The 26,804-nt window shown below is 35.3% G+C and overlaps 1 protein-coding gene across 6 annotated transcripts in view; it reads left to right on the top strand.

Moving 5' to 3' along the window:
• The window catches only part of PCLO (piccolo presynaptic cytomatrix protein), a 384,975-nt gene that overhangs the window by 308,243 nt on the left and 49,928 nt on the right, over positions 1–26,804 (top strand). For 2 of the 6 annotated variants that reach the window (XM_086398565.1, XM_086398561.1), the window contains exons 15-21: positions 983–1,107; positions 3,830–3,856; positions 14,831–14,924; positions 16,144–16,215; positions 17,792–17,972; positions 19,578–19,772; positions 20,963–21,145. In XM_086398565.1, the coding sequence (XP_086254691.1) occupies positions 983–1,107; positions 3,830–3,856; positions 14,831–14,924; positions 16,144–16,215; positions 17,792–17,972; positions 19,578–19,772; positions 20,963–21,145 (877 nt within the window). Of the gene's footprint in view, positions 1–982; positions 1,108–3,829; positions 3,857–14,830; positions 14,925–16,143; positions 16,216–17,791; positions 17,973–19,577; positions 22,039–26,804 lie in introns of those variants that run through there. The other 4 variants (XM_086398563.1, XR_015163255.1, XM_086398562.1 and 1 more) reach the window with 4 other exon arrangements.

The raw sequence follows: 26,804 nt of genomic DNA, 5'->3' as shown, positions 1-26,804 counted from the left end.
AATGGCTACCCTCTCCAGTATTCTTGCCTGGGAAATCCCATGGACAGAGGAGCCTGGTCGACTACAGTCCATAGGGTCTGCACAATCCGTGGGGTCACAAAGAGTCGGACACAACTGAGCAACTAACACTTTGACTTTCCTTTCTGTTATTTGATAAATTGAAACAGCATCAAACAGAATTGTCCTATTCTAAATGATGCCAAAGGAATTTTTCATTTTTGAAGGAGAAAAATTGGTTAATTCAATTATTTTGAATAATGCTGGCTTCTTAAAATTTAGTTTGAATGGTAAGTCTTTTACTATTCAATGACAACTTTTCAACAGCCGTTAGACATCTATGAGACAGTGCCTCTTCTTCTCTCTTCAGTTTCTGAGATTAAAGAACAGTTGTATTTTATTATCTTAACCTCACTCTGTTAAGAAAGCAGGCACAAAAAGAAAAGCTACAGGTTTATCAGCTAGTGTACTATAGAAAGAGATCAAATTGCACATTCTTAAATATCCTGACAATTCAGTACTAAGGTATTTGTGTTTAAACAATGATTCTACCCACTGTTAACTATTTGATGAAATGCAAAAGAGATTTTCTATTAAATTTATCAATTAGTTAATTTATTTTCAAAATTCTGGGAACTGTATTTATGAACATTAACATTTCTGATTTTGCTAACAGTGGAAATTTTGTTTAAAAATGTAACTAGCATTCCCTGTGTTATTTTCCTTCTAAATGAATTTTAGACAGGCCAGAACTTTCACAGTGGAAAGAATGAACAGCACATTTACTAGTAATTAATGTGTGCCTGGGAGCTCCCAATTAAATTAGACATTAACTGGTCTGTTCAGTTTCAAATAAAATGAAAGTGACAGTTAATGCTTCTTATGAGAATTTTTTTTAAATACTGGCAAAATATTGAACGATAATGTATTATATGCTTTTTTAAAAACAAAATAATGTTCATGGAATATTTGCTGTTCCTTTAAGCTTCAAATCAACTATGATCTTGGAAATCTCATAATACATATTCTCCAAGCAAGAAACCTAGTCCCTCGAGACAACAATGGTTATTCAGACCCCTTTGTTAAAGTGTACCTTCTTCCAGGGCGAGGGTAAGTAAAGAAGTGATGTCTTCGAAGTATCATAAATATTGCCATATGATTTTTTTTTTAAATAGTGATAATGTCTTCTAATCTCTAAAGAGCTTTATATCTTTTTCTTAGTTTTATCTATAATACATGTCATACTTATTTATTTCCAGTTAGTAAGCAAGGTGGAATTAAAAATTTATAATTAAGCCTTAATGGGTTTTTGGAGATTCATGATCATAACAAAAGCTGCTTGGATAAGAACGTATTAGTATGTTAGTTCTAGAAACTTCTTCTGCTATGACCAGTCAGGTAGACTATGAAATCATTTCAGGAATTGTCTGTGGCAGATTTAAAGAATTAGTTTACCTTTCAAAATGTATTTGTGAAACCAGTGTTCAAGGACTCACCAGTTACTCTTTTATCTTATAGGACATGTGTATTATTCAATAATTAAATGCTCATTAAATAACTTGATGGATCATTATTTACATGCATATTTTCAAATCACTGTTCTAAAATTATAAAATAAAAAAATAAGAATAATATTTGAAATGTCAACTTTCATAGATAAATGAAAAAGATCTCTTTAAATCTCTTGTGTAATATATAAACTGTTTATATAAAGCAAGTACTCTTTAGAGATGTTTAATTTTCACATAATAAATGCAAATGGCTGTAATCTTATATATAAATCATAATTCAGGGATGGCTTCAAACCAGTAATTTGGACCCAACAGATCATTACCTTTTATGAAGAATTTATACTAGCCAAATCAGTATAATGGAACCATAAGTAATCAACAATTCGAGGTATAGTTAAAAAAATTAGGGGACGGTTATTGAAGACTCTGGTTTCATTTTTGCTGTGTTTTCATTTAATTTGAAGAGCAACATTTTAATGTAACTTTTTACTGGGAAATTTTCAGTCATTGGAAGTATAAGTAGAAAGAATAATATAATGATCCATCATGCACCCATTACTCAGCTTCAACAATTACCACTCTCTAGCCAATCATGTTTCATTTTCACCCTTGTACACTCCCTCCATGCAGATTATTTTAAAATAGATCTCAACTATTGTAACTTTTTTATGCAAATAGTATATATTTCTAAAAAAAAAAAAACTTCAAAAGTAATTATAATACCACACATAGCCATAATAATTTTTAATTTTTAAATCTCTTATTTCCCCCAATTGCCTCCTAATATTTTCTTAGCCAGTTTGATGACCTAGTTGATATATATAAAATATTCTGCCCATCAACAACAGAATATGTATGTGTGTGTATATATATATATATATATGTATATATATACTTTTCAAGTGCACATGGAACATTAACCATCATAAACTATGTTGTGGGCCATAAAACAAAGCTCAAAAAATTTATAAACACTAAAATCATACAAAGTATGTTCTATAACTATATTTGGTCTGTTTGAACAGGATCTAAATTAGAGTTATACACTGCATTTGAGTGCTACTTACCAGTTGTCACAACTGTCAAATCATCAATTCTTAGAGATTCACTTTCCTTGTTGATATTGAAAGAGCCATGGTAGAGACAGCCATAATTTTCAGTTGCTCAGGAAAATCAAATTAGATAATACTCAGAAAATAATTTGAAAATTGCCAAGTGATATATCTAATTCAGTATACAGCCCTTAATTTCATCCTACCCAACAATTTTATTTAGAAACTTAGAGTTGCTGGTATTGTTACTCTAGTTTTAATTCATAGACATTTCAAACTAGCCCTATAGAACAAGAAAGGGGACTTTCTATGTTAGTTTTTATCTTTATGTAGTAGTATAACTGCAATGTTTCTACTCTTTTGAAATATAGTTGATTTTCAATGTTGCATTCGTTTCTGTATACAGCAAACTGATTTAATTCAAGATACTGAGTATAGTTTCTGTGCATTACAGTAGAATTTGCTGTTTATCTGTTTTGTATGTAGTAGTCTGTAACTGCTAATCTCAAACTCCTAATTTATCCCTCCTCCTCGAGTACTTTATTTTTTAGCATGAATATAACAAACTGATAACTGCATTCTGCCTTTTATTTGGGTCATTTGACCGTTAGTGTTATTTAATGACAGTATAAGAGGAAATCACTGCCAAGGCTATATCTCTAATCAGCATTTGCTAATGAGTGAAAATAGACACTCTCTTTTAATTTTCTATCTTCTTTAATACCCTAGAGTGTCACTGTTTATACTATAAAAGAGTGGTTATCTTTTATTTGTTACAGGATATGTTTTAATCCTATTGCAATCCCATTGCAAACTTGAATAACTGGAAAGGTCAGACAGATGGCATGAATATGGCAGTCCATTCCAGAGTGGGTAACAGAAAGATGGGTGGGAACTATAATGAAATGAAGAGTGAGGTTCCCACCGAAAGCTATCCCCATGCAATTTATCAAACAAAATATGCCTTCTAGATGGGATTTGACCAAAAAGCACGCTAGTATGCCATTCCTATTCAATTCCTAGCCCTTTCTTTAAATTACTCCTAATTACTATAATGACCAAGACCTTGGAATGTATTATACTTGGGAAGCATTATTTTCACCTTGATTCAACGATTATTTTCTACCTCATGTTGTTTGTGTATTATGGTGCAGCTCCTTTAGTTTTTATTCTCACATTTTCTTCCTTACTTCTGTTCCTAACTTTTTTCTTCCTGTCTTTCCTACTTTTCTGCTGTATCCTTCATTCTCGATCTTGGAATCAATGCAGTCAAGTCATGGTTGTCCAGAATGCAAGGTAGAGTTGGTTCTCTTTCAGTGTCACACTTTGCTGAAATGTCTAGAGTACTTTTTTTTTTTTTTTTTTTTGCCTTTCATGTACATTTACCTGCAGTTATAATTTTTATTTTTCTGTATGTTGCTATCAATTGAATTAGGCTAATAGCAGACTGTTCTGATCACATCATTACTAAATATGTTTAGCAGATATGTGCAGAAGAGGATAGAAAAGTAGAAAATAGTAAAAACATAGAAAAGTATGATAAAGAAATATCATTCTGAAAGTAGATATAACTAAAGTTTTTGTTTATAATTTGCTAAAATTCATTTAGCTTCTCATGCAGTAATCAGGGCTTAGGTCCTTCTGAGTCTTCTATGACAAATTAAAAAAATATATACTCATTTTTCAGAAGAAATTAATTGGCCTTCTGGATGACCAGTACTACGTATATATCCCATCTTAAACATGAGAGTTGTCTCATTTTTTATCCTCACTTAGACCCACTCCAGTGTTCTTGCCTGGAGAATCCCAGGGGCAGGAGAGCCTGGTGGGGTGACGTCTATGGGGTCACACAGAGTCGGACACGACTGAAGCGACTTAGCAGCAGCAGCAGCAGATCTGATGATGAAACACTTCCATGCTTTTAGACCTTATGTACCACAAAATTATTGCTGTGCAATTTAGGATGCCATAATCTTCCTGTTCCAGCATGAGAACAACCTCCTTTGTCTATTTTCTGCTAGAGGGTGTTAAATCAGTATATTGTTAGTTAAGGGGTTTTCTTAATATATAGCCAAAAGCACTTTTTGCACACCTCATTGCATATAAATTGAATGTGTTATTTAGTTGGGGAGGTGAATCTTGTACCATCTGTAGCAACACAGTGATGGGAATTTTAATCCCACCCAGAATTTTAATGGTACAGGATTTTTGTCTTTGATAATAAAATTCAACATCTTTAATAAACTTGACAAACTGTTGGGCAAAACAGGCAGTTTCTAATTTGTAAGAGCTTAAATATTTAAATATTTCAAAGAACAGTATTAGCCACTACAACCTTTCTGGTGCCCAGAAGCTATTTCCTTGCAGCCACATAATTATGGCTACCAGAAAATTTGAAACTGAGAAAGGTCACTTGTTATGACTGGCTTTCTCTTCTCAGGCATCATCCAGACCTCTCAGACTGATAGGCAAAATGAGTTTTGTTTCAGAGGGATCATGTCATTCACAACAGACATTATCAGTCCCTTTATTCAGAAGCTTTCTCTCTTTTATCAGGAGAAACTAGAGGGAAATTGTCAGAATGACAGTGCTTGTCTATATTTAATTTAGAAGAGAACATGTTTTTTGTAAATGTAAATAATAGTCAAAATGATCTGAGATGTGCTGGATTACAGTATAGAAGATCTAGAAGTCCCTTAGTCATATCTTTCATATTGAAGTTATTTTCATCATGTCTTCTAGAACTGTCAGTGTGAAAAGGAATTATACTGATAAAGTATTGACATTGTAAGTTAGACTGAAGAGGCCAATGAGTAAAGTCCTTAAGAGCTTGAGTTTGAATTTCAGCCCTACCACTTCGAAGTTGTGAGGTTTCTCTAAAACTATGTCCTCTTCTACCTAGGAATCTTAATAGCCCCCTCCCAGGATTTTTGTCAAACACATGAAGAATGTACCAAAAATGATAAGCATAATGTCAGGCACATAATAAGCTCTCAATAAATGGCAGTTGCTATTATTTATAGAGATGTATAATAAATTTCATGTTGCCAGTGGTCACTTAACCCTGCAACAGAAAAGAGATATAGAATGCTTTGGCTACTGAATTATACAAAATTATTTAACAACACTAGAAAATCAGGCAACTTTTCTTCAGTAATAAGTATAATACATCCTTAATGATTAAAAAAAATTTAATGTCCTGTTAACTAAAAGAATTTCACTGGTCTGGTTTTCTTGTCTCCTTTCATTTCCTCTTCTCATCCTTTGAATAAGATATTCATAAGCTCTGATAGCCCAGATATCAGCCAAGATGAGGTGAAAGACAGACAATAGCCTAGAGTCCATTAACTCAATACTTGTGCCTAGATAGTTAAGAAATGAAAATGAGCATATCTGAAGGATTTCGTTCTGCTTTCTTGCATTACACTGCTAGACAAAGTGCAGATTTTTTTTTTCCCACTGATGAGATTTTGCTATAATTGAAGCTTATTTTCACTATTCTGGTACCTGGAAGCCCAGTTCCTGGCTGGACTTTCTCTAAACACCCTTGTTAGCATCTCAAACTATTTCCTCTGGAACGAATGTGAAACAGGTATACATGTTGTATATATTTACAATTTGAAGGCCAAAACTTCTTTTATTTCAGTAGATTTTAAAGAAAAAAAGAAGTACAAACATGTTTTAAGGGTCCATTCAATAAACATTTATTTAGCAGAAACTACTCCAAACTCTTTGCTGGGGTTGGAATTGAGAACACAGCCATAGTCTCAGACCTCAGGGAGCACAATCAAGTGACAAGTCATATATACGTTCTTTCACACAGAGAAACAGAGCTTGTAAAATGGGATATGCTCTGTGCTTCTTTCTAAATTAAAGGCAATATCCTCAGAGGAGTAAGTTTGAAGAAAACTTGGCTGGTAAAGAATCCGCCTGCAACGCATGAGACCCTAGTTTAATTCCTGGGTCAGAAAGATCTGCTGAAGAAGGGATAGGCTATCTACTCCAGTATTCTTAGGCTTCCCTGTGGCTCAGCTGGTAAAGAATCTGCCTGCAATGCGGGAGACCTGGGTTCAATCCCTGAGTTGAGAAGATCCCCTGGAGAAGGGAAGGGGTACCCACTCCACTATTCTGGCCTGGAGAATTTCATCGACTGTATAGTCCATGGGGTAAAGAGTAGGACACGACTGAGTGACTTTCACTTCACTATATGTGTGTGTGTGTGTATGTGTTTATGTATGTATATGTATATATTTATGTGTATATATATATATGACTCATTATATATTTTTCAGTAAAGAAATATGTATATATTTTTCCAATCAAGAGAAAGCAAATGAAGACCTTCAATATTTTATATAATTCTATGAGGGTTAAATATAAATAAGCCATTATATTCCATTCTTCTTTCTCAATTTTTTTTAATTAAAGAGAAACTCAGAGAACTGTTTTATTCTGCTGGTTTAGAAGAAAATAATTAAATTTTAAGTATATTTCCTGTCAGCCTTAAAATCATACCTACTTATGAAAAAGTGACCATAACAATAAAAATCAAAGAAAAAAGAAATTAGTCAAAACTTCAAGGAAACAAAGGTTTAGCTTTTTTGATAAGCACCATGTCCCATCTTCACTAATTGGCTTTTTATTTTCACTTATTAAAAAAAGTCTCTGATTATTAGATATGATTTACTTATCCTAAAATAATATTATTTCAGCCTTCCCATTAGAGACCGTAGTGTGTTTATTAGAAAAGGTAGGAAAGAAAAATGAGCTCCACTTTTTTCTCCACCTGGATTTCTGCTCACATTCAAGAATTCTGCTTACCTGGCCACCTTCAACTTGTAAATCCACAGATTTTGATATGGTGCTGAGAACTGTGGAGTTTCCAATTGTGTAAAGTCAGAACATAGTCCATTGGCATTTTGCCCAAATAGTCAGTACATGGTAGCTCTAAGACGAGGGTCAATGAAGGCAAAGCTTTGTGTGGCCCTTGTGGCCTTCTCTGCACGTCAGCAAATTCAAGTTTGAAAAGATTGCAAAGGATTTCATTTGCATTTACACCAGTCAACCTGGGCTGGTAGAGGCAAGATCAGGAGTAAGGTGTGTTTACCTTCATTAACCCTAAAGGCAAAGGATACAAACTGGAGAGTCGAACTTATATTGTCTAGTAAATTAAACATCTAAATTTTTCCCAACTAATTGGGGTTATATCTGATTGTATCTGGACAAAAGTTAATATTTATACTAATTATCCTTAGTTCCACAATACTGTCTTACAACATACCATTCATTATTTCCCTAAGCAACTCTAAAACTGTCCTGATTTTCAGTATGTGTCTATATATACATGCTGTAAATAATTTATGTTGTATATGTATAAATATATATTTAATTTGAGGTATATAATTTTAGATTTTAAAATAAGACAAACTAGACACTTCAGCTAATGAAAAATTAAGAAAATTGATAGATTAGTCACATTTTATGATGGGCTTAATTAACTGAGTTCGTATAGCCCATGTTCAAGAGCAAGAAATCAGTTTCCTTGTTATTGAAACCTTGTCCTATGAATTAATAACTGCAGCCTTACCTGCTTGCCTTAATTCCTCTGAGCTTCAGTTCTTATCAGCTATAAAATAAGATAATAAATAATACCTGACTCACAGAGTTGCTTTGAGGATTAAATAATTTAACACATGAAAAGCACTTAGACTCTGCCTGTGAAAAAGCCTTTCATTAATGTTAGCTGTTATTATTTTAATGTGCTGACTTTACAAAGTGTTTCTCATGATATAATGGTGTGTTAATACAATTAAAAGTTTTGCAGTTGTACATTTTTATAGAGCGTAGTTCCTGACACAAAGTTGGCATTCAGTAATTTTGCTAGATATTGGTGAAAGAATTACTAAAATATACATGTGAAATGTTATTACAATTGTTAATATTTATAAATAAAGGAAAAATGGTGACTAATATATCTTTTGAAGACATTTCAATAGTTTTGGCTTTAAATATATGTTGGCATATCTAGAATTTTAGTAAAAATACATGAGTTTGCATTTGACATTAGTTTCCATCTTCAATCTTATTTTAAAATTATATGCTTTCAGTTGTTCAGGATTTGAAAAAAATAACATTTTTACCACTGTTCACTGTATTATGAATCTTATCCCTAATATGTTTTTTCCCATGATCTCACATTATGATAATTAAGTCCAAAACAGAAACTTTAAAACTCATACTATAATGTGCTTTTTTTAAATTCTACTAGAGAACTAGCCATGAATTCTAAAGTAGCAACCAAAGTTGACTATTAACTGAAAAGTGATCATACTCATTCTTATTATATCACCTTTAATTTAAAAAGCAAAATCATAAAATATAAAAGGATGTAATTTGCTAAAATAATTTTTGATTTTTGTTATAAAATATTTTAAACTTACTGAATATTATAGAAAATACTGTCACAAGTACTTATGTTCTTGATATCCAGTTTTATCAAATCTTGATATTTTGCTATATTGGCTTCAGGTTTTTTTTTAATAAAAAGTATATTATAGCTACCCCTGAAGCCCTCTGAAACCATTCCCCTGTTTTTCTGAGATAACCACTAAATACAGTGTAACATCCATAAATCCCATGCTGTCTTACGACATTAACATGTTTGTCATACATATATACATATAGATGTAAATAATTTATAGTATTATTTCATGTGATTTCAATTTATATCTTGATAACCTACTCTAGGTTTTCTTCTAAAAATTATTTGCTAAAGATTTTTTTTTAATATTTATATATGTTGATATATAAGGTGTTTTCATTCAATTTAACTGCTTCTTAAATTTCATTGAATGAATATATTATAATGCCTGTATTTCCTATCTTATTCACATACTATTAGAAACAATATTGCAATGAATGTTCTTGAACAATTCTTTAGGTACATGTGGGAGAATTCTCTAGAGTAAAATTGGAATAAGTCAAAGTGGAACTTTCTGAATACTTGGGTATATAAACTTCACTAGACAGATTTATCTAAAACATATACATAAAAATTGGAAGGAATGATGCTAAAGCTGAAACTCCAGTGCTTTGGCCACCTCATACGAAGAGTTGACCCATTGGAAAAGACTCATGCTGGGAGGGATTGGGGGCAGGAGAAGAAGGGGTCGACAGAGGATGAGATGGCTGGATGGCATCACTGACTCAATGGATGTGAGTCTGAGTGAACTCCGGGAGTTGGTGATGGACAGGGAGGCCTGGCGTGCTGCAATTCATGGGGTCGCAAAGAGTCGGACACGACTGAGCGACTGAACTGAACTGAACTGATACATAAAAATATATACTTTCTGTCCACAGTCTATGAAAGTTCGTGTGTCTTTGAATCATTGCCTATTCATTTCCCCAGAATTCTTTGCACTTTATGCTGAATGACAAAATTGTCACATCGTGTTCTTATTTTTGAATATTCAAATAGGTTGGTTAAAAATGAGAACAGTACTGCTTCATTTCTTAAATTGAATTCAGTTCACAGTGGCTGAAATGTAAAGTCTTTGGAGACATAAACTAGTTGGTTCTCAATCTTGACAACACATTAGATTTACTCATGTCATTTTAAAAATTCTGATGCTCAAGCCTCACTCCAGGACTATTAAATAAGACTCTCATAAAGGGTAAAGGGAAGGGACATGTGGATGCATATTGTTTGCACCACCCCCCACAGTTGGAACACAGATCCCAGAGTGATTCTAACAGGCAATCAGTGTTGGAGATTATTGCCCTTGTATATGTGATAAGAAAGAGAATAAAGCCAGAGGAAGAAAAAAGATATTTAGCTATAGTTCAGTTCAGTCGCTCAGTCATGTCTGACTCTTTGCGACCTCATGAACCGCAGCACACCAGGCCTCCCTGTCCATCACCAACTCCCGGAGTTCACCCAGACTCATGTCCATCGAGTCAGTGATGCCATCTAGCCATCTCATCCTCTGTCGTCCCCTTCTTCTCCTGCCCTCAACCCCTCCCAGCATCAGAGTCTTTTCCAATGAGTCAACTCTCCACATGAGGTGGCCAAAGTACTGGAGTTTCAGCTTTAGCATCATTCCTTCCAAAGAAATCCCAGGGCTGATCTCCTTCAGAATGGACTGGTTGGATCTCCTTGCAGTCCAAGGGACTCTCAAGAGTCTTCTCCAACACCACAGTTCAGAAGCATCAATTCTTTGGTGCTCAGCCTTCTTCACAGTCCAACTCTCACATCCATACATGACCACAGGAAAAAACATAGCCTTGACTAGATGAACCTTTGTTGGCAAAGTAATGTCTCTGCTTTTGAACATGCTGTCTAGATTGGTCATAACTTTTCTTCCAACGAGTAAGCGTCTTTTAATTTCATGGCTGCAGTCACCATCTGAAGTGATTTTGGAGCCCAGAAAAATAAAGTCAGCCACTGTTTCCACTGTTTCCCCATCTATTTGCCATGAAGTAATGGGACCAGATGCCATGATCTTAGTTTTCTGAATGTTGAGCTTTGGCTGTAAGACATATCTCTAAAAGTGAGTGGTGAAATGGAGTTGACTCTCAATATTTTTATCTAGAATGAATAAACTAGTGTTGGGGGAACAATAGTAGAGATTCCAGAATTTAGCAAGGCTTGAGGCCATTAATATAACAAGAGTTACTCTGTTGTCCATTGCTGGGAATAGAACTGCAGATCCAGGATGAAGATCCACTACTTTCAGGGAACGGCAATTTATGAATTCCAGGCACAGGAAAGGACCCCAGACAAATATTATGTTGGTGCAAAAGTAATTGCAGTTTTTGCATTGTTGAAATTTGCCATCTGATATTGGAATACATTCTGAATAAATATGGTTGTTCTCACACGCTAGTAAAGTAATGCTCAAAATTCTTCAAGCCAGGCTTCAGCAATATGTGAACTGTGAACTTCCTGATGTTCAAGCTGGTTTTAGAAAAGGCAGAGGAACCAGAGATCAAATTGCCAACATCCACTGGATCATGGAAAAAGCAAGAGAGTTCCAGAAAAACATCTATTTCTGCTTTATTGACTATGCCAAAGCCTTTGACTGTGTGGATCACAATAAACTGTGGGACATTCTGAAAGAGATGGGAATACCAGACCATCTGATCTGCCTCTGGAGAAATTTGTATGCAGGTCAGGAAGCAACAGTTAGAACTGGACATGGAACAACAGACTAGTTCCAAATAGGAAAAGGAGTACGTCAAGGCTGTATATTGTCACCCTGTTTATTTAACTTATATGCAGAGTACATCATGAGAAAAGCTGGACTGGAAGAAACACAAGCTGGACTCAAGATTGCTGGGAGAAATATCAATCACCTCAGATATGCAGATGACACCACCCTTATGGCAGAAAGTGAAGAGGAACTACAAAGCCTCTTGATGAAAGTGAAAGTGGAGAGTGAAAAAGTTGGCTTAAAGCTCAGCATTCAGAAAACAAAGATCATGGCATCCAGTCCCATCACTTCATGGGAAATAGATGGGGAAACAGTGGAAACAGTGTCAGACTTTATTTTTCTGGGCTCCAAAATCACTGCAGATGGTGACTGCAGCCATGAAGTTAAAAGACGCTTACTTCTTGGAAGGAAAGTTATGACCAACCTAGATAGCATATTCAAAAGCAGAGACAGTACTTTGTCAACAAAGGTTTGTCTAGTCAAGGCTATGGTTTTTCCTGTGGTCATGTATGGATGTGAGAGTTGGACTGTGAAGAAGGCTGAGCACCAAAGAATTGATGCTTTTGAACTGTGGTGTTGGAGAAGACTCTTGAGAGTCCCTTGGACCGCAAGGAGATCCAACCAGTCCATTCTGAAGGAGATCAGCCCTGGGATTTCTTTGGAAGGAATGATGCTAAAGCTGAAACTCCAGTACTTTGGCCACTTCATGCGAAGAGTTGACTCATTGGAAAAGACTCTGATGCTGGGAGGGATTGAGGGCAGGAGGAGAAGGGGATGACAGAGGATGAGATGGCTGGATGGCATCACTGACTCGATGGACGTGAGTGTGAGTGAACTCCAGGAGTTGGTGATGGACATGGAGGCCTGGCGTGCTGCAATTCATGGGGTCGCAAAGAGTTGGACACGACTGAGAGACTGATCTGATGTGATCTGATCTGATACATCATTTAATGCACACTTCCCACTTAATGTTTTTTGCTAATGACTTATTACTTGCTGTCTATATTCATTTTATAGACATTGAAATGATGTTAGACAAAAAGCAAATTCAAGCAATTTTCTTATTTGAGTTCAAAATGGGTCATAAAGTAGCAAAGACAACTCACGAAATCAACAATACATTTGGCCCAGGAACTGCTAGTGAACATATTGTACAGTGGTGGTTCAAGAAGTTGTGCAAGGAGACGAGAGCCTTGAAGATGAACATAGTGGCCAGCCATCAGAAGTTGACATCGACCAACTGAGAGCATCATCAAAGCTGATCTTCTTACTGCTACACAGAATGTTGCCAAAGAACTCAGGGTCAACCATTCTATGGTCATTCAGTATTTGAAGCAAATTGGAAAGATGAAAAAGCTTAAAAAGTGGGTTCCTCATGAGCTGGCCAGAAATCAAAAAATCACCATTTTGAAGTGTCATCTTCTCTTGTACTCATTTCAGGAGCACATATATTATAAATAGAAATGTCTTCTTCTCTTATTCCACACAACAAACCATTTCTTAATTGGATTGTGATGTGCAACAAAAAGTGGATTGTACATGACAATCGTCAATGACCAGCTTAGTGACTGGACCAAGAAGAAGCTCTAAACACTTCCCAAAGCCAAATTTGCACTAAACAAAGGTCATGGTCACTGTTCGGTGGTCTGCTGCTGATCGACTGCCCCTTTCTGAACCCCAATGAAACCATTACATCTGAGAAGTATGCTTAGTAAATCGATGAGATGCACCAAAAGCTGCAATGCCTGCAGCCGACATTGGTCAACAGAAAGGGCCCAATTCTCTGCCACAATGCCCAACAGCATGTTGCACAACCAACATTTCAAAAATTGAACAAATTGAGCTACAAAGTTTTGCCTCATATTCCATATTCATCTGACCTCTCACCAACTGACTACCACTTCTCAAGCATCTTGACAAGTTTTTGCAGGGGAAATGCTTCTACAATCAGCAGGAGGAGAAAATGTTTTCCAAGAGTTCATCAAATTCCAAAGCATGGATTTTTATGCTACAGGAATAAACAAACTTCTCGGTGGCAAAAGTGTGTTGATTGTAATGGTTCCTATTTTGATTAATAAAGATGTATTTGAGCCTACTGATAATTATTTAGAATTCATAGTCCAAAGCCATAATTACATTTGTACCAACATAATAGGTTTGTTTTCCAGGCAAAAAATTAGGGAAAAGCCAGTGAATGTTAGAGAAAGGTTTGGTCTGTGTGAGTGCCATTGGCTCATAGCAAATAGCAGTGATTCCAACTTCATTGATTGATGCTCAGTATAGATGTTTTGTCAAACTTAATTAAAATAAGTTTTAAAAATACTCATGTTTAAACATGTAAAATATAAGCTTCTAACTGTTGATCAGAGGGCATGGAAGAGTCAAGGACAAACTCAAATGCCCCAAGTTATAATGAATAAAGAAAAGTTTTGATTTGGTTTATCATTTATAACAAGGTATTGACAGAAACCAAGAATTTATATTTAATTAGGATTGTTTCATAACTATATTACTGTTTTACTAAAAGTGTCAGAATATACTATAAATATAACAAATGTTCATGAGATCTCAGCTATAGCAACTGCCATTTTTCATCCTTTCCTCAGTCAATACAGTTATTATAGTTTTTTATGGAAAAAAATTGAAAAACCATTTGGCTTTGCTGACATGATCAGTTGCAAAACTATTGGAAAGTTAAATACAAAATTATTATTTATGGGATAAGAATATATTGACATTACTGTATACTTCATGTAATTATCTCAAACATTCAGGAGAGATTAAGATTTCTAAAATTATATCACAGTTAGAACACCAAAAAGCTTTTCTTTAAAAAAAATTTACCTTAGGGAAAATAAAACTAAAGTATTCCAAGATATTTTTAAATTGTTATTGTGCATTCAACTTAAGATATGGTTTAAGACATCAGTATGATGAGATGATTATATAGTGATTCACAACAAAGTACCTTTAAAAGTCTGCATGCCCTTCAGGTTGACTATGAAGTCATCAGTCAAGGTGAATAATCAAGATAACTTTTTCTTTTCTTCCAATTCAGTGCTGAGTACAAGAGAAGGACTAAATACGTTCAGAAAAGTCTTAATCCTGAGTGGAATCAAACAGTGATTTATAAAAGTATCTCCATGGAACAGGTATGCAGCTATTATTTTCTATATGACAGATTTAGGCTAATATAAAAACAGTGATGATAAAATTATTGAAAGAATGTGATTTATATCAATTTTTCTATATAAACAACAACAACAACAAAAATAGGTAAAGTACATATAAGAAATGTAGCCATAAAAGGAACTGAGTGCAGTTCAAAGAATGGTGAAAGAAAATGTGCACATTTTGGCAAAACAGCTAAAAAAATAAACACAGTAAATAAGATTGGTAAAACATTTTCCATTGATTATTTCAAAATGAAATATTTAAGTAGAATGGGCTCTATTATATTTTGAGGGAAAATATTTCCAGCTAGGCACATCATGACATTTATAAACAGTATAGAGATACAAAAGAACTGGACACACTGAAATGAATTATCCCATCAGGCAACATTTTGGAGATCGTCTTTTCTCTAAATTGAGGCTTAGTAAGGATCTGGCATTGTGGAACTGAATTGTACAAAAGAAAGCATGAAGAAAACTAATGTAAAGGGTTATCACCAGAAACAGAATGACTCTAGGCAAAACTACATCAATATGTTTGTGAAAATCTTCATAACTATGCATGATTTACAGAAAATAACTGATGGTTTATAAGGATGAATTAAGAGAGAAGAGAATACAAATAAAATAGAAGACATCCAATGGAAACAATTTACAAATGAGTTGTCTTTCAAAGTGGGATTTCTAATTTATCATCTGGAAGATTTCTAATTTGACTGTGAAATTGAAGCTGGATATCAATTATAATCTGTGTTCTTGAGTTGAAAATAAGTCAGATTCACCTGCAAAAATAAGATAATGCTACTAGTGTGTTTTGGCAATTTACTGAGACAAATCCAAATACTTTATCTAAATAACCTAGACATTTTTATGACCTATGAATTTCATGTGTTAAAGAGTATATATAGATTCTGCTTTGTACTTTTAATAATGGGAGGGGGTAGAATAACAGGAAATAAGTAAAAATCACCCTTTTGTTTGCAAAACAGTGAGGTACCTTATGATCAAACACTCGGTTGGACTGCAAAATGATTGACAGTTTACATAATATTTAATGTAAGTATACAGTTTTAGATAAAATTAAAACTATTTTTACATAAATAGAGTACAAGGAATAAAAATAAAAGGCTCTGTTATATGAGTATAATGAAAATTTATGATGAGAATTACGTTAATAACACTTTGATTTGAACTGTAGCTCAAGAAGAAAACACTGGAGGTGACAGTCTGGGATTATGATAGATTTTCTTCCAATGACTTTCTTGGTGAGGTGAGCCTATGATTTCTTTTATTTTTCATTTGCTTCATTATAAGCCTTTATTTAAATATTGATGGAAAGGAAATTTCTTAAATGTGTAAAATAACTATTTCTGGATAAAATTCTTTGGTGAATATAATTTATTTTCAAACTGACTCTTTGAATAGATGAATATTTGGAGAAATAATTTTCACTTTACCACTTATTGTACTTTATAATTAGTTTTCAAAGTGAAATATTAATTGTTTGATAGAAAGTTATATAATCATGTTGTGAATCCAAATGACTATGTTAAAGATATGGGATAAATTTATTATAAAATGAGCTGAATTTTTTCAAATGCATTTTGAGGTTATTTAATTGCTGTTCCTCATTGCATGTATGAATGACTTGATGACATTTTATATTCTTATTTAAGTGTCTCACAGAAAAATCTCAAAATATTTTAAGAAGCAAAGCTAGAAATAGAAGAAAACAATAAAAACAAATTTTTTGTAAATCACAAGGAATGTAACCTAATTATGAAATCTGGCAGGATGGTCAGATCTTGTTACTTTTTTTCATCTATAATTTTTTAAAAATAAAAATACATATTTTTGTTTAGTGATCTTTGCGTAAAGCAGAAGTTATGAATTATTGTTAAAAAAATAAATCCTCTCCAAAAATGTATAATACCTAGAAAATATGATATCCTTTTGATAGAAACAGTAGAAAACAGTTGCACAGTCTTAAGTGACACGAGGTCATGTTTGGTTCCTCCATCTGTACCTCTTTCCCATTTGAACTTCACCTGCAGGCTCCATGTGAAATAGCCACTTGGGCTAATCTTGGTTTTAGATAGGACTACTCTAGAATGTACTGTTATATCTGATTTATGATCCTATTTCAAAAAGCTGATTTACTGAAGTCCTGATAATTTATTGTTCACATAAACCTAAGGCATATATCCATTGTTCTGGTTTTCGTTTCTTTTATATTGATCAAATTTAAGATGCCAACTACTGCAAAATGCACCATTGTTTATGTACCACTAAGAAAAAGGAAACATTGCCAATTAAACCATGATGCAGTGCTTTCTTTTCATAAATTGTTGGTCATATCCCTGTTCCAAATGTGAACTGATATATTTTAAAATAGATGGAGTAAGTTAATAATTGAAAACTAACCATTCTTTTTCATTTTGTCCCTCTGGTAACTAAAATTAAACAATCTCCAGAAAACTGCTAGCCAAGTTTAGGACTAGAACATGTCCATTCAACAAAAGAAAACTTTATTTCATAAAGAAACTGACTTGTAATCTCTCTTTTTGCATCATCACCGAACAATTTAATTAATAGTCAGAGATGTAATACGGTTCAATTTAACCAAACATTTGTAAAGCATTTAATATGCACAAGACATTGTTCCCAATGTCATGGATGAAGAAAAATGAGGAAAATTGAAAAATGAAAAAAATTTCATCTCATCATCCTAAAAGATATACTATATCCTTGACTTATGTCCTTGAATAAATTTCAGTATGCAGGAAAAATTAACGAATTATAGATTAATCCATAAATTTAATTCACTTACTGCATTTTTTTTTCAGGTACTGATTGATTTATCTAGCACATCTCACCTTGATAACACGCCTAGGTGGTATCCGCTCAAAGAACAGACTGAAAGCATTGATCATGGCAAGTCCCATTCCAGCCAGAGCAGCCAGCAGTCCCCAAAGCCATCTGTCATCAAAAGCAGAAGCCATGGTATCTTCCCTGACCCATCCAAGGGTAGGAAACATTTCAAATAGCAAAACTTTTGTCTATTTGTTCACTCAGTATCTTTCTGAATATAAGTGTCTGTATATTTAATATTTTTTGAAAGGTTGGGTTCTATCAGGAAATATTTAATATAATATCATGCAAAGAATGATGGGTATGGAATCTGGAGAAATGGACTTTAGTCTCAGATCAGCCCATAATTAAGTTGATGCCTTTGTGATCTTCACCACTCTGGTTCTCTGTTTTTGAATCTGTAAAATGGAGAAGGTTGCATTATATAAGATATTGGGTCTTTTCCAGCTCTCAAGATCCAGGATAATATGATTTTATAAAATGTATTGGGATATCTCATAAAGAAAACATAAAAATCCTCAGCAGTATGTTGACTAGATGTAATCATCATTATCATTTTTGCATATTTCTTCTAATTGCTTATATCCCTATTTTTCATACATACATTCTTATTCATTATAAATGTAATATAAGGACACATACAACTTTGCATTTTGCTTTTTTAATTATATCAAAAATGTTTTCCTTAGGTCATCAAAACAATTGGTATGCTGAAAATTACTTAAATCTTTCCTAAATGGTGGATTCAAATGAATTCTATGATTTTTTTAACTATTATTTTTTAAATTGCAGCATCATACACTGGGTTTGGCAGTATGCACAGTTTTCTCATTTGAATGAACTTTTCCATTGGGAAGTTCAGTAACCAGTTATCCTACAACACAGCATTAATCTTCATCATAAACTGATTTACTGCTTGTATGAGATAACCATGGAGTATCTTTCCAGGATATGCTGAGCTATTCATAAATATTAAATAAAAATTTTTATATTGGATCTGAGTATTCCTTCCTTTTTTGCCCCTTCTCAGGAAGTACAGCATAATTTAAAAGTGTTTTTTTGCAATTTGGGTCAGAAATACAAATGTTCTACAAGATGGAAAACTGAGATTATGTCCAAAGGCCACTGAGTTAATATGATAAACCACTGATTACAATATATGCTATAGATTACTTATGAATTTTATTTATCATTTCTGGATTCCATGTAGCCAGATTAACTCTGCCCTGATTGACATTCTGAAAGATGATCAATATAAAGACCTCTCTCTCTGTATAGCTGCCATAGCAAATGTGTGATCTTATATGTACATTCTTTAAAATCACCTGAGATGATGATAATACCATCTCCACTTCCAAGTGTCCCAGTGATTCACAACCCTTCCTCCAGGAATTAACTATCTTTTTTACTTAAAACTCCTCCTGCGGCAGTGTTAGCCTATTGCTTCTTCCCTGGTCTCCGCTAGAATTAGCAGAGTTCCTTGGTAAAATTATAAGTCAGTATATTCATTTACATGTACTACTTCGAATGCATTCCTCTTCTCAAACCTCTCTTCCCAAGATTATCATCCTCTTGTCTTTCTTCCCAAAAACTGTCTCCCAAATGTTGAGTCACATTGCTGTATGGTGAGCAGTTGCACAGATGAGCCAAAAAACAAACAGAATTAACATCAATCTTAGACAGTTTCAAATTGTGTGAGCCAAGCTTAACAAGAGGAACGCTGGAGCAACTTTAACTCGTGTTTTACCTTTTTGTAACCAGACATGCAGGTTCCCACCATTGAGAAATCCCATAGTAGTCCCGGTAGCTCGAAATCCTCATCCGAAGGCCATCTCCGCTCTCATGGACCATCTCGCAGTCAAAGCAAAACCAGCGTCACTCAGACCCACCTGGAAGATGCAGGGGCTGCTATAGCCGCTGCCGAAGCCGCTGTGCAACAACTCCGCCTTCAACCAAGTAAAAGACGCAAATAAATTCCTCAGCATGGCAGCTTGGTGTTCATCTGTTGCCTTTCTTTCCTGCTGTCTTCCCCCATTTGCTTTGTTTTTGGCTTTCCCTTCTCCCTCTGTTCTCTGTCCCTTTGTCTGTGTAGGACAGAATCAATACATAAATATGCTCTTTCTTATTTAGTTGTTTGTTTTTTTTTTGTTGTTGTTTACGTAGACCAAAAATAAAACTGGCTGTTTCTCCTTTGTCTCTGCCATCCGTCCAACCTGGCTCATTGTATTTGGGAGCTGTGTCTTTGATGTTTGCAGGCAAAGCCATGTCATGTGTCCTTTTTGTGTGCCTGTAAATAGCCTTTAGAATACAGAAATTATAAGCACAAGTGACTGCCAACTTTCCAGGCATTACATCAAAAAAAAAAAGCACATACACACAACTGTTTGGAGCAGACTAGCAATGAGATTCTCGCCTCTGAAAAACACTAAACAATTTTAGACAGAGAGTAATGTGACCAATAGTCAACTTCTAGAACCTAGGAGAAATGGAAAAGACATATCAATCTTAAAAAGTTTAATAAATTGTGCATGTGAAATGATGAAGATTTCTGTGTGAGAAACTTTCTAGACTTTTGAAAAAAAATCTATGAAGAAAATCATGTTTCTTATATTCTCAAAAGTACATAGTATTAATATATGTACAAGCATATGTGATGAGACTATGTCATCGCCTCATTAAGGAGCACAGTTGGGCCCATTCAGTTGGATCACACTTTGTTTATGATTCCAGAAAATTTATAGGGTTATTCTTTTTTTAACCATTGGAAATCCTTTGAAGTCAAGATATCAACTAAAGCATAACAAATCACCCATCTTAACGGCTGTAATTTCAGTTGATAACAATGATACAAGAACTTAGTAAGTACAGAGACTTTGAAAATGCCGGGGCACAGTTACTTCCAAAAGGCATCAGCCAAACAATGGAGATAAATGAATGTTCTCCCCATCTCCCAAAATCATCATTTCCAAAGAAACAGCCAGTTTTAACCCCCTTTAGTGCTGTGCATGTGATGTCATTTCTGCATTTGAAAACACAACTTAATTTCAGTAGAGCAAAACATCACTTATGTTTGCATGAATGACATTCAAGCTGGTTCCATCTGAGGATACATACTCTGAGTTTCCATTTCACCCACACTGCCACAGCAGCACATAAAAGCGGTCAGTCTAATCATGCCAGGAAGCAGCACAGACACAGCATAGCAGGAGTCTTCCCCATTCAAAGAACTCAGTCTGATAATCTGCCTCCACCAGCCAATGGCAACCAAGACCAAAGCCAGCTAGCCCTCAGGAAGGTGATGTCTGATGGACCAGTCAAGCCAGAAGGAGGTGAGCAGAAAGGCGCTATTCAAAGTACACAGCGAGAACATCCCCCAAATTTAAGGCCTTCATCTTTTAATTTTTAGAAATTGTCTGATGAAGTATGTTTATCCACTTTTTAATGTGCTTTTGTGGGCATGGCATTTCAGGACTTCATCATCACCGTGTAAGTCCCAAGATCAGTTTCATAATATATTGATTATAGTGATTTGTATTTTTCTATGCACTGAGCATCTTTTGACTTTTGTTGGGAAATAGATTAACAGTATTCATATTGCAGAATGGAATGCATGCTACTAACCTAATCTGTTCAAGCATGACTATCAATATGTTGCATTGTGATAAAAATTTAAACCACTCACAATTTGAATTAGCATACCAGTTGGAATGTAGATAAGCTTTTGTTGAATATTATTTTAAGTGTAACTTTTTTAAAAATTCAGTGAATTTTGGAAATTCCTAGAGGAAAGTAAAGGAAAAATGTTAATGCATTCATTCACCTTTACGTGGTAACAGTTCTCTCTTGATCCTACAAACACATTTTCCATTCATGTTTCCGTAGTTGTCAAGTGTATCAGTTGTGTTGGGCATGTGAATATACAAGTGCCTGTGTAATAAATAAAGTATATTTATTTCATTCATAACCTGCTGGGTTCTGAGCGATTGTTATATGATACAGTTTAAAATGAGTGTGTCAGTTTTTGCTTTCTCATTTGATTCCTTGCAATAGAGAATTCAGAGTTTCTGCTTCGTTGCTAGTGAGAGCTATAACGATAGCATATTGGGTTGCAGGACAAAGTTTCATGTTGGAAACATTATAAGATAGACGGGGAATTGTTACCAAATAAACATACCAGAGCTTACATAAACATGTAAATAAACGATGGGGTTCGGCTATTCTAGTCAATGCTTCCGCTCTTTCTTTCTCCCACGTCTGATTAACTTCACAATCTGCTCAGCTTTCTGGATAGAGGAAGACCTGGACTTGATTCCATGGCTCTGTTAGGAAGGAAAGCAAGTTAATATCCGTTCCTAACTTGACCTCAGCATTTGTAAGATTTTCCCCAAGAAAGAATGCCACTCACTGACAGTTACAGGGAACCAGGGTGATTATTAAATGATCTTCATTGTAATCAAAAACATATATCAAAGAAAGGTTTAAAAAAAAATAAGTTATCTGTCCTTAAGTCCCTTCCAGCCTTAAAACACTTGATTTTATTATTCTGTACTTCCCACAAAACTAAAATTAGACCTCATACTTTTCTTTCTGCATTTCTTTTTATTCTCAGAAAACTTAAAAATTGTATATTCCTTTCTCCCAACTAATCAATATTTAGGAGCAGTGGAAGATATGTGTGGCAGTACGAAGGACTTGAACTATGGTATTTCTTGAATTAGCAGGGATTTAAGGAAACAGCTTAAATATTAAAAGATAATCCTGAATATACATTTATTCAACCCAGTTTATAGATTATCACCAAAGGACAATTTCCCATTTCTAGTTAGCCTTACTAGTACCTTCCAAGAGTACTTATAATTCCACCTCTCGCCTTTTCTTAATCAAATAAATAAGTCAATTGATTTCTTACTTCATTTTCTTACTGCAAATATTTCATAATTACAAATGTCACAGTAGTCAAATGCTTCCCTTATTTCATTCCATTTTTAATTATCTTGATGTAAGTATTTCTATATGATACTTTGTCTGAGGTTTTTTTAGATATGGGTTTTAAAGTTTTTAGCAAAACGTGTTTCTCTTTCTTTGAATAATGCTCGAATGAATATTCTCATATATTTGCAGTAGTTCTTCACGTAAAAAGTGCTTCATCACCCATTTTCTCATTTTATCACGCCTAGTAGATGAGGGATTCATTGCAGATATTCTCATTTCTGTTTTCTGAGTGAGCCGTTGGAGAGTCAGGGGGCGACATAACTGATAAAGAGCACTTGGCTAGAAATTGTCAGAATCGGCAGTCTAACCCTGGTCTTATAACTGTGCCTAAGCTTTTGCTTTTTAATACATTGGCTCCTTTGAAATCCACTCTCCTGATTTCACTAAAAACCATGGTCATTTGCTTATTTTCTATTTACACTCAAGTCCTTACCAGTGATTAGAGGTTGCTAGAAATGATGGCGGAATACAATTTAGACTTGCTTACCTACTTGATCCTCTTTTCTGAAGGCTGATAATTAAGCTGCCACCAACCAGGAAAATAAAACCTTCTCACTGCACAAGCCGAGTGCAGCAGTGAGCAGTCTCTGCAGAGGAGGCTGTGTGCACATCTGTAGTCATTTCTATCAAGGGTGGCGAAATTGTCCCTAAAGAGCTTTTCACATATTTTTTGTGAGCTTCTCAGCAGATTTCTGCTTGAAGTAGCATAAAATATGGGTCAAGTATGAACTACACAGTGAGCCAGGAGGAACTTTTTCTCTCCCTCTGGGGTTTAGTTGCATGCTAGGAAACCTGAAAGGAAAGACTAGACAGATTGTGCCAGCTCATCCTGATACCTAAACAACTCTCTGTTTGTATTTAGAAATCCCTGGAGATGTTTTTTTCCCAAGCCAGTTGGTTTGGTTGAATACAGGCCTCGCCATTTTAGAAGGTAACACCAACCTGGGAAGAGAGTTTTAAAAATAGGTTGTTTTTTAAAACCATACCAAAACTAAAACAAAAATTCTTAAAACCTTGAAAATTAACTTTAGTTTCTATTGAATATATTACATTGTAGGGATATTTTTTAATTCCTGAGCTATTTTTGTGTGATGCTGAGATTTTTAAGTGAGCTTGAAGTTTAGAAACACTGATAAAGGATGGGTAGAAATATCTCTCCACCTTGGGCAGTAAGAACTGCTGGGACAGCTTGGAGACGCTAGCTGAGAAGAGAAATCATTGACTGAGTTGTGTGAGGGAACTGTGATTGAGGGTCCCTTGCTGTGGCTGAATTCAGGAGAAAAGCCTGAAGCTACTTCCACAGACCGCTGCTGGAAACTCCACTTTCCATAAGGCTCCTTTGCAGTACCTGTCAAATAAGAGTTTCCTTTCCTTGTTGCCATGGTGAACTCTGACTAAGCCACCTCTCTTTGAGACCTGCGCTCTCGGGCGAGTGGTAGTGGGCGGCTGGGTTGGGAAACAGGGTGGGCGCTGGGAGTGGAGGGAAGTGTTGGTTACAAGGGCAGCAGCCGATCAGTGGTCCATTCGGTTCTGGCCAGAAGTAGATGGTCACTTTTGGTCAGAAGGAATTTGGCATTCTGTGTTTCTGGAAAGGAAAGGGTCCTAAAGGAAAGTGAAGATCAGAAAAGAAATCAGAATGAGATCATTTGGAGGTGAAATCATCTGGAATGTATGCAAGAGGTTAATAAAAACAGACTTTATATTCTTCAGTTTACTGTGTTTGTGCAAAAATAAGAAAGAAAGGCAGAAGAGAAGAGCTTTAAAAATAAAACTTGGGATAGTATAAAGTGAAAAGAAAACAAACTGTGCTGATACGAACACAGCAAGTAAGTAGCCAATAGCAATCGAAGAGAATCAAATTGGATTTCAGCTTTCAAATTTTTCGGCCTATTTCTCTTGGGGCAAGGGTTTTCTTTTGATGTTGTTTGTGAAAATCAAAATGTTCTTCTAAAGCTTTGTGTTTTTTAAGAGTTTTCTGTATTCTCTTAGAATGATTGATTATGCATTTTCAAAACTCTATAATCATTTAACATTATTGCCAGAAACATCTCTGCTGTACATGCAGAGTCACAGACAGTAAATATATAGCTCTGATCATATGACGCTGCCTCTTGTGGATGGACCTTCCTTACCAAAGGTGATTCACTGACCTGTCATCATTGGATACTTTTGCCTTTTTCTGGTAGCAACCATGAGTTCATCAAGCCATCCATGTAAAGAATTACTGGTTCATACCGAGGACTTACATATTCATTTCATCTGACATGAATAGTAAGACCTACTGGCCTAAGTATCAAACTTGGCTTCAGCATTGTGGTGCCTTTGTCACATGATCTAACCATGGGTCTGTTTGATTGAGCAGGACTATTAACATATGATCCAAGAAGAGAAAGGCCTAATTTGTAACATGCCAAAGTCCCTTAAATGCTATTTATGACATGTCTTTTAACAAAGTTAACCTAAGTTTTTTTTTTTTTTTTAGCACATCCTCACTTTTATTATAAATGGGTGGTTTTTTTTTTTATTTTTTACAATTTTTACTGACACTCAGTAACCATGCAAAGTTGTGTACAACATTCATCTGTCTATATATCTATATGTGTCTATATCTATCTATATATCAACTCATGGTAGAAAACCATAGCTAGGGAACCTCGCCGACTTACCCGCATACAAAATGATCTTGTTTACAGTATTCTGTTGACAGTGCCAATAAATGATAAAGAAATTAACGCGTCACGATGTAACGGATGACCCTATGCCCAATTCCATGAATTCAATCTGTTTCCTGTGTTCATCAGTATTCTTAAATTCCAGCCCATTACGGCTGTCCTGGTCGGGCCACCCAGTCATTTTGAGGCCACAGATTCCCACCTGGTGGTCCAGGCGCTCTGATGTTCACAGTGGGCACTCGGGACATTCTTTCGAGAATGCACGTTGATTACCCCCTTACCCCAGCCCTTTGGTGGCTCCATCACTGTGTGGCAGGCCCAGCCTGGCTCAGAAGGCCCTCTGGATCTGTGCCCTGCCTTCTTCTTTGGCCTGGTCTCCAGGCTCTTCCCGTCTCCCCGTCTTTGTGATATAGTCATGCTGAACGCCACAGACCTGCCTGCCTCACCCAGCCTTCAGCTGGCTGTTCTCTTGGTCTGGAATGTCTTCTACCTCTCCTCTGAGTCATTGGAGCCGTTCTCACTCAACCATGAAGTTGAAATTCAGGGGCCTAACTTCCACCATGCCTCGGGCCTGTCTTTTTCACAAACAGCATCCTCCTGTATCCTGGTCCTTAGACGGGCCCATGGCAGATGAGCTGAGGACCACACCTTGTCCACCCCTGACACGTGGTATACCTTGGATGAACCTAAGTTTTTAAAATGCAAATTATTTTACTTTAGGTTTGAGCAAATTTATTTTCAAAAAGGTAATTTATCAAATTACCAGCAGAGAACAGGACCCTGAGGAAATGAGACAGGCAAGTAAATGCTGATGGAGGAAAGAAATGAGAAGCATGGAGCATGAGAAGGCTAATGGGAACACAGTACAAGATCCTGAACAGAGGGTACAATCAGAGCTTGGGGCTGGGAACGTATTACTCGGGTAGGTAGGAGGCGTCGTGGAACCAGGGGAGAGGCAGAGGAATGCCAAAGGCACTAGGTAGCTACTTACCAATGTTGCCTAATTCCAGATATCTATCCATGAATTACTTGATACTTGATTTTTTTTCCACTTTTCATCTGAGTATATTATATAAAACATGATATTCCACCCATTCTTGTTATGCAAGATAATCTTTGGGGAGGAGAGGGAAATGAGGATGGGATAGGGGGAAGGAATCTTTACATATAATGAGTCAGACTGTAAAAAGTAGCCTTTTTTATTTTATTACTTTGTTGAATGTGTAAATATATATTTCAGTTATTGAGGTACCAAATAAACACTTTTGGATATTAAATGAAAACATATCAGCAATATTTGATTAGGGTATTGAGGTTTTTACAT

The sequence above is a fragment of the Bos grunniens genome, chromosome 4, assembly GCF_055505025.1.
Source record: "Bos grunniens cultivar Pamir isolate PY7600 chromosome 4, Bosgru_T2T1.0, whole genome shotgun sequence".
NCBI classification, from domain to species: domain Eukaryota; kingdom Metazoa; phylum Chordata; class Mammalia; order Artiodactyla; family Bovidae; genus Bos; species Bos grunniens.
Note: the sequence above shows the minus strand (reverse complement) of the source record. Positions and strands in the feature narration are given on the sequence as shown.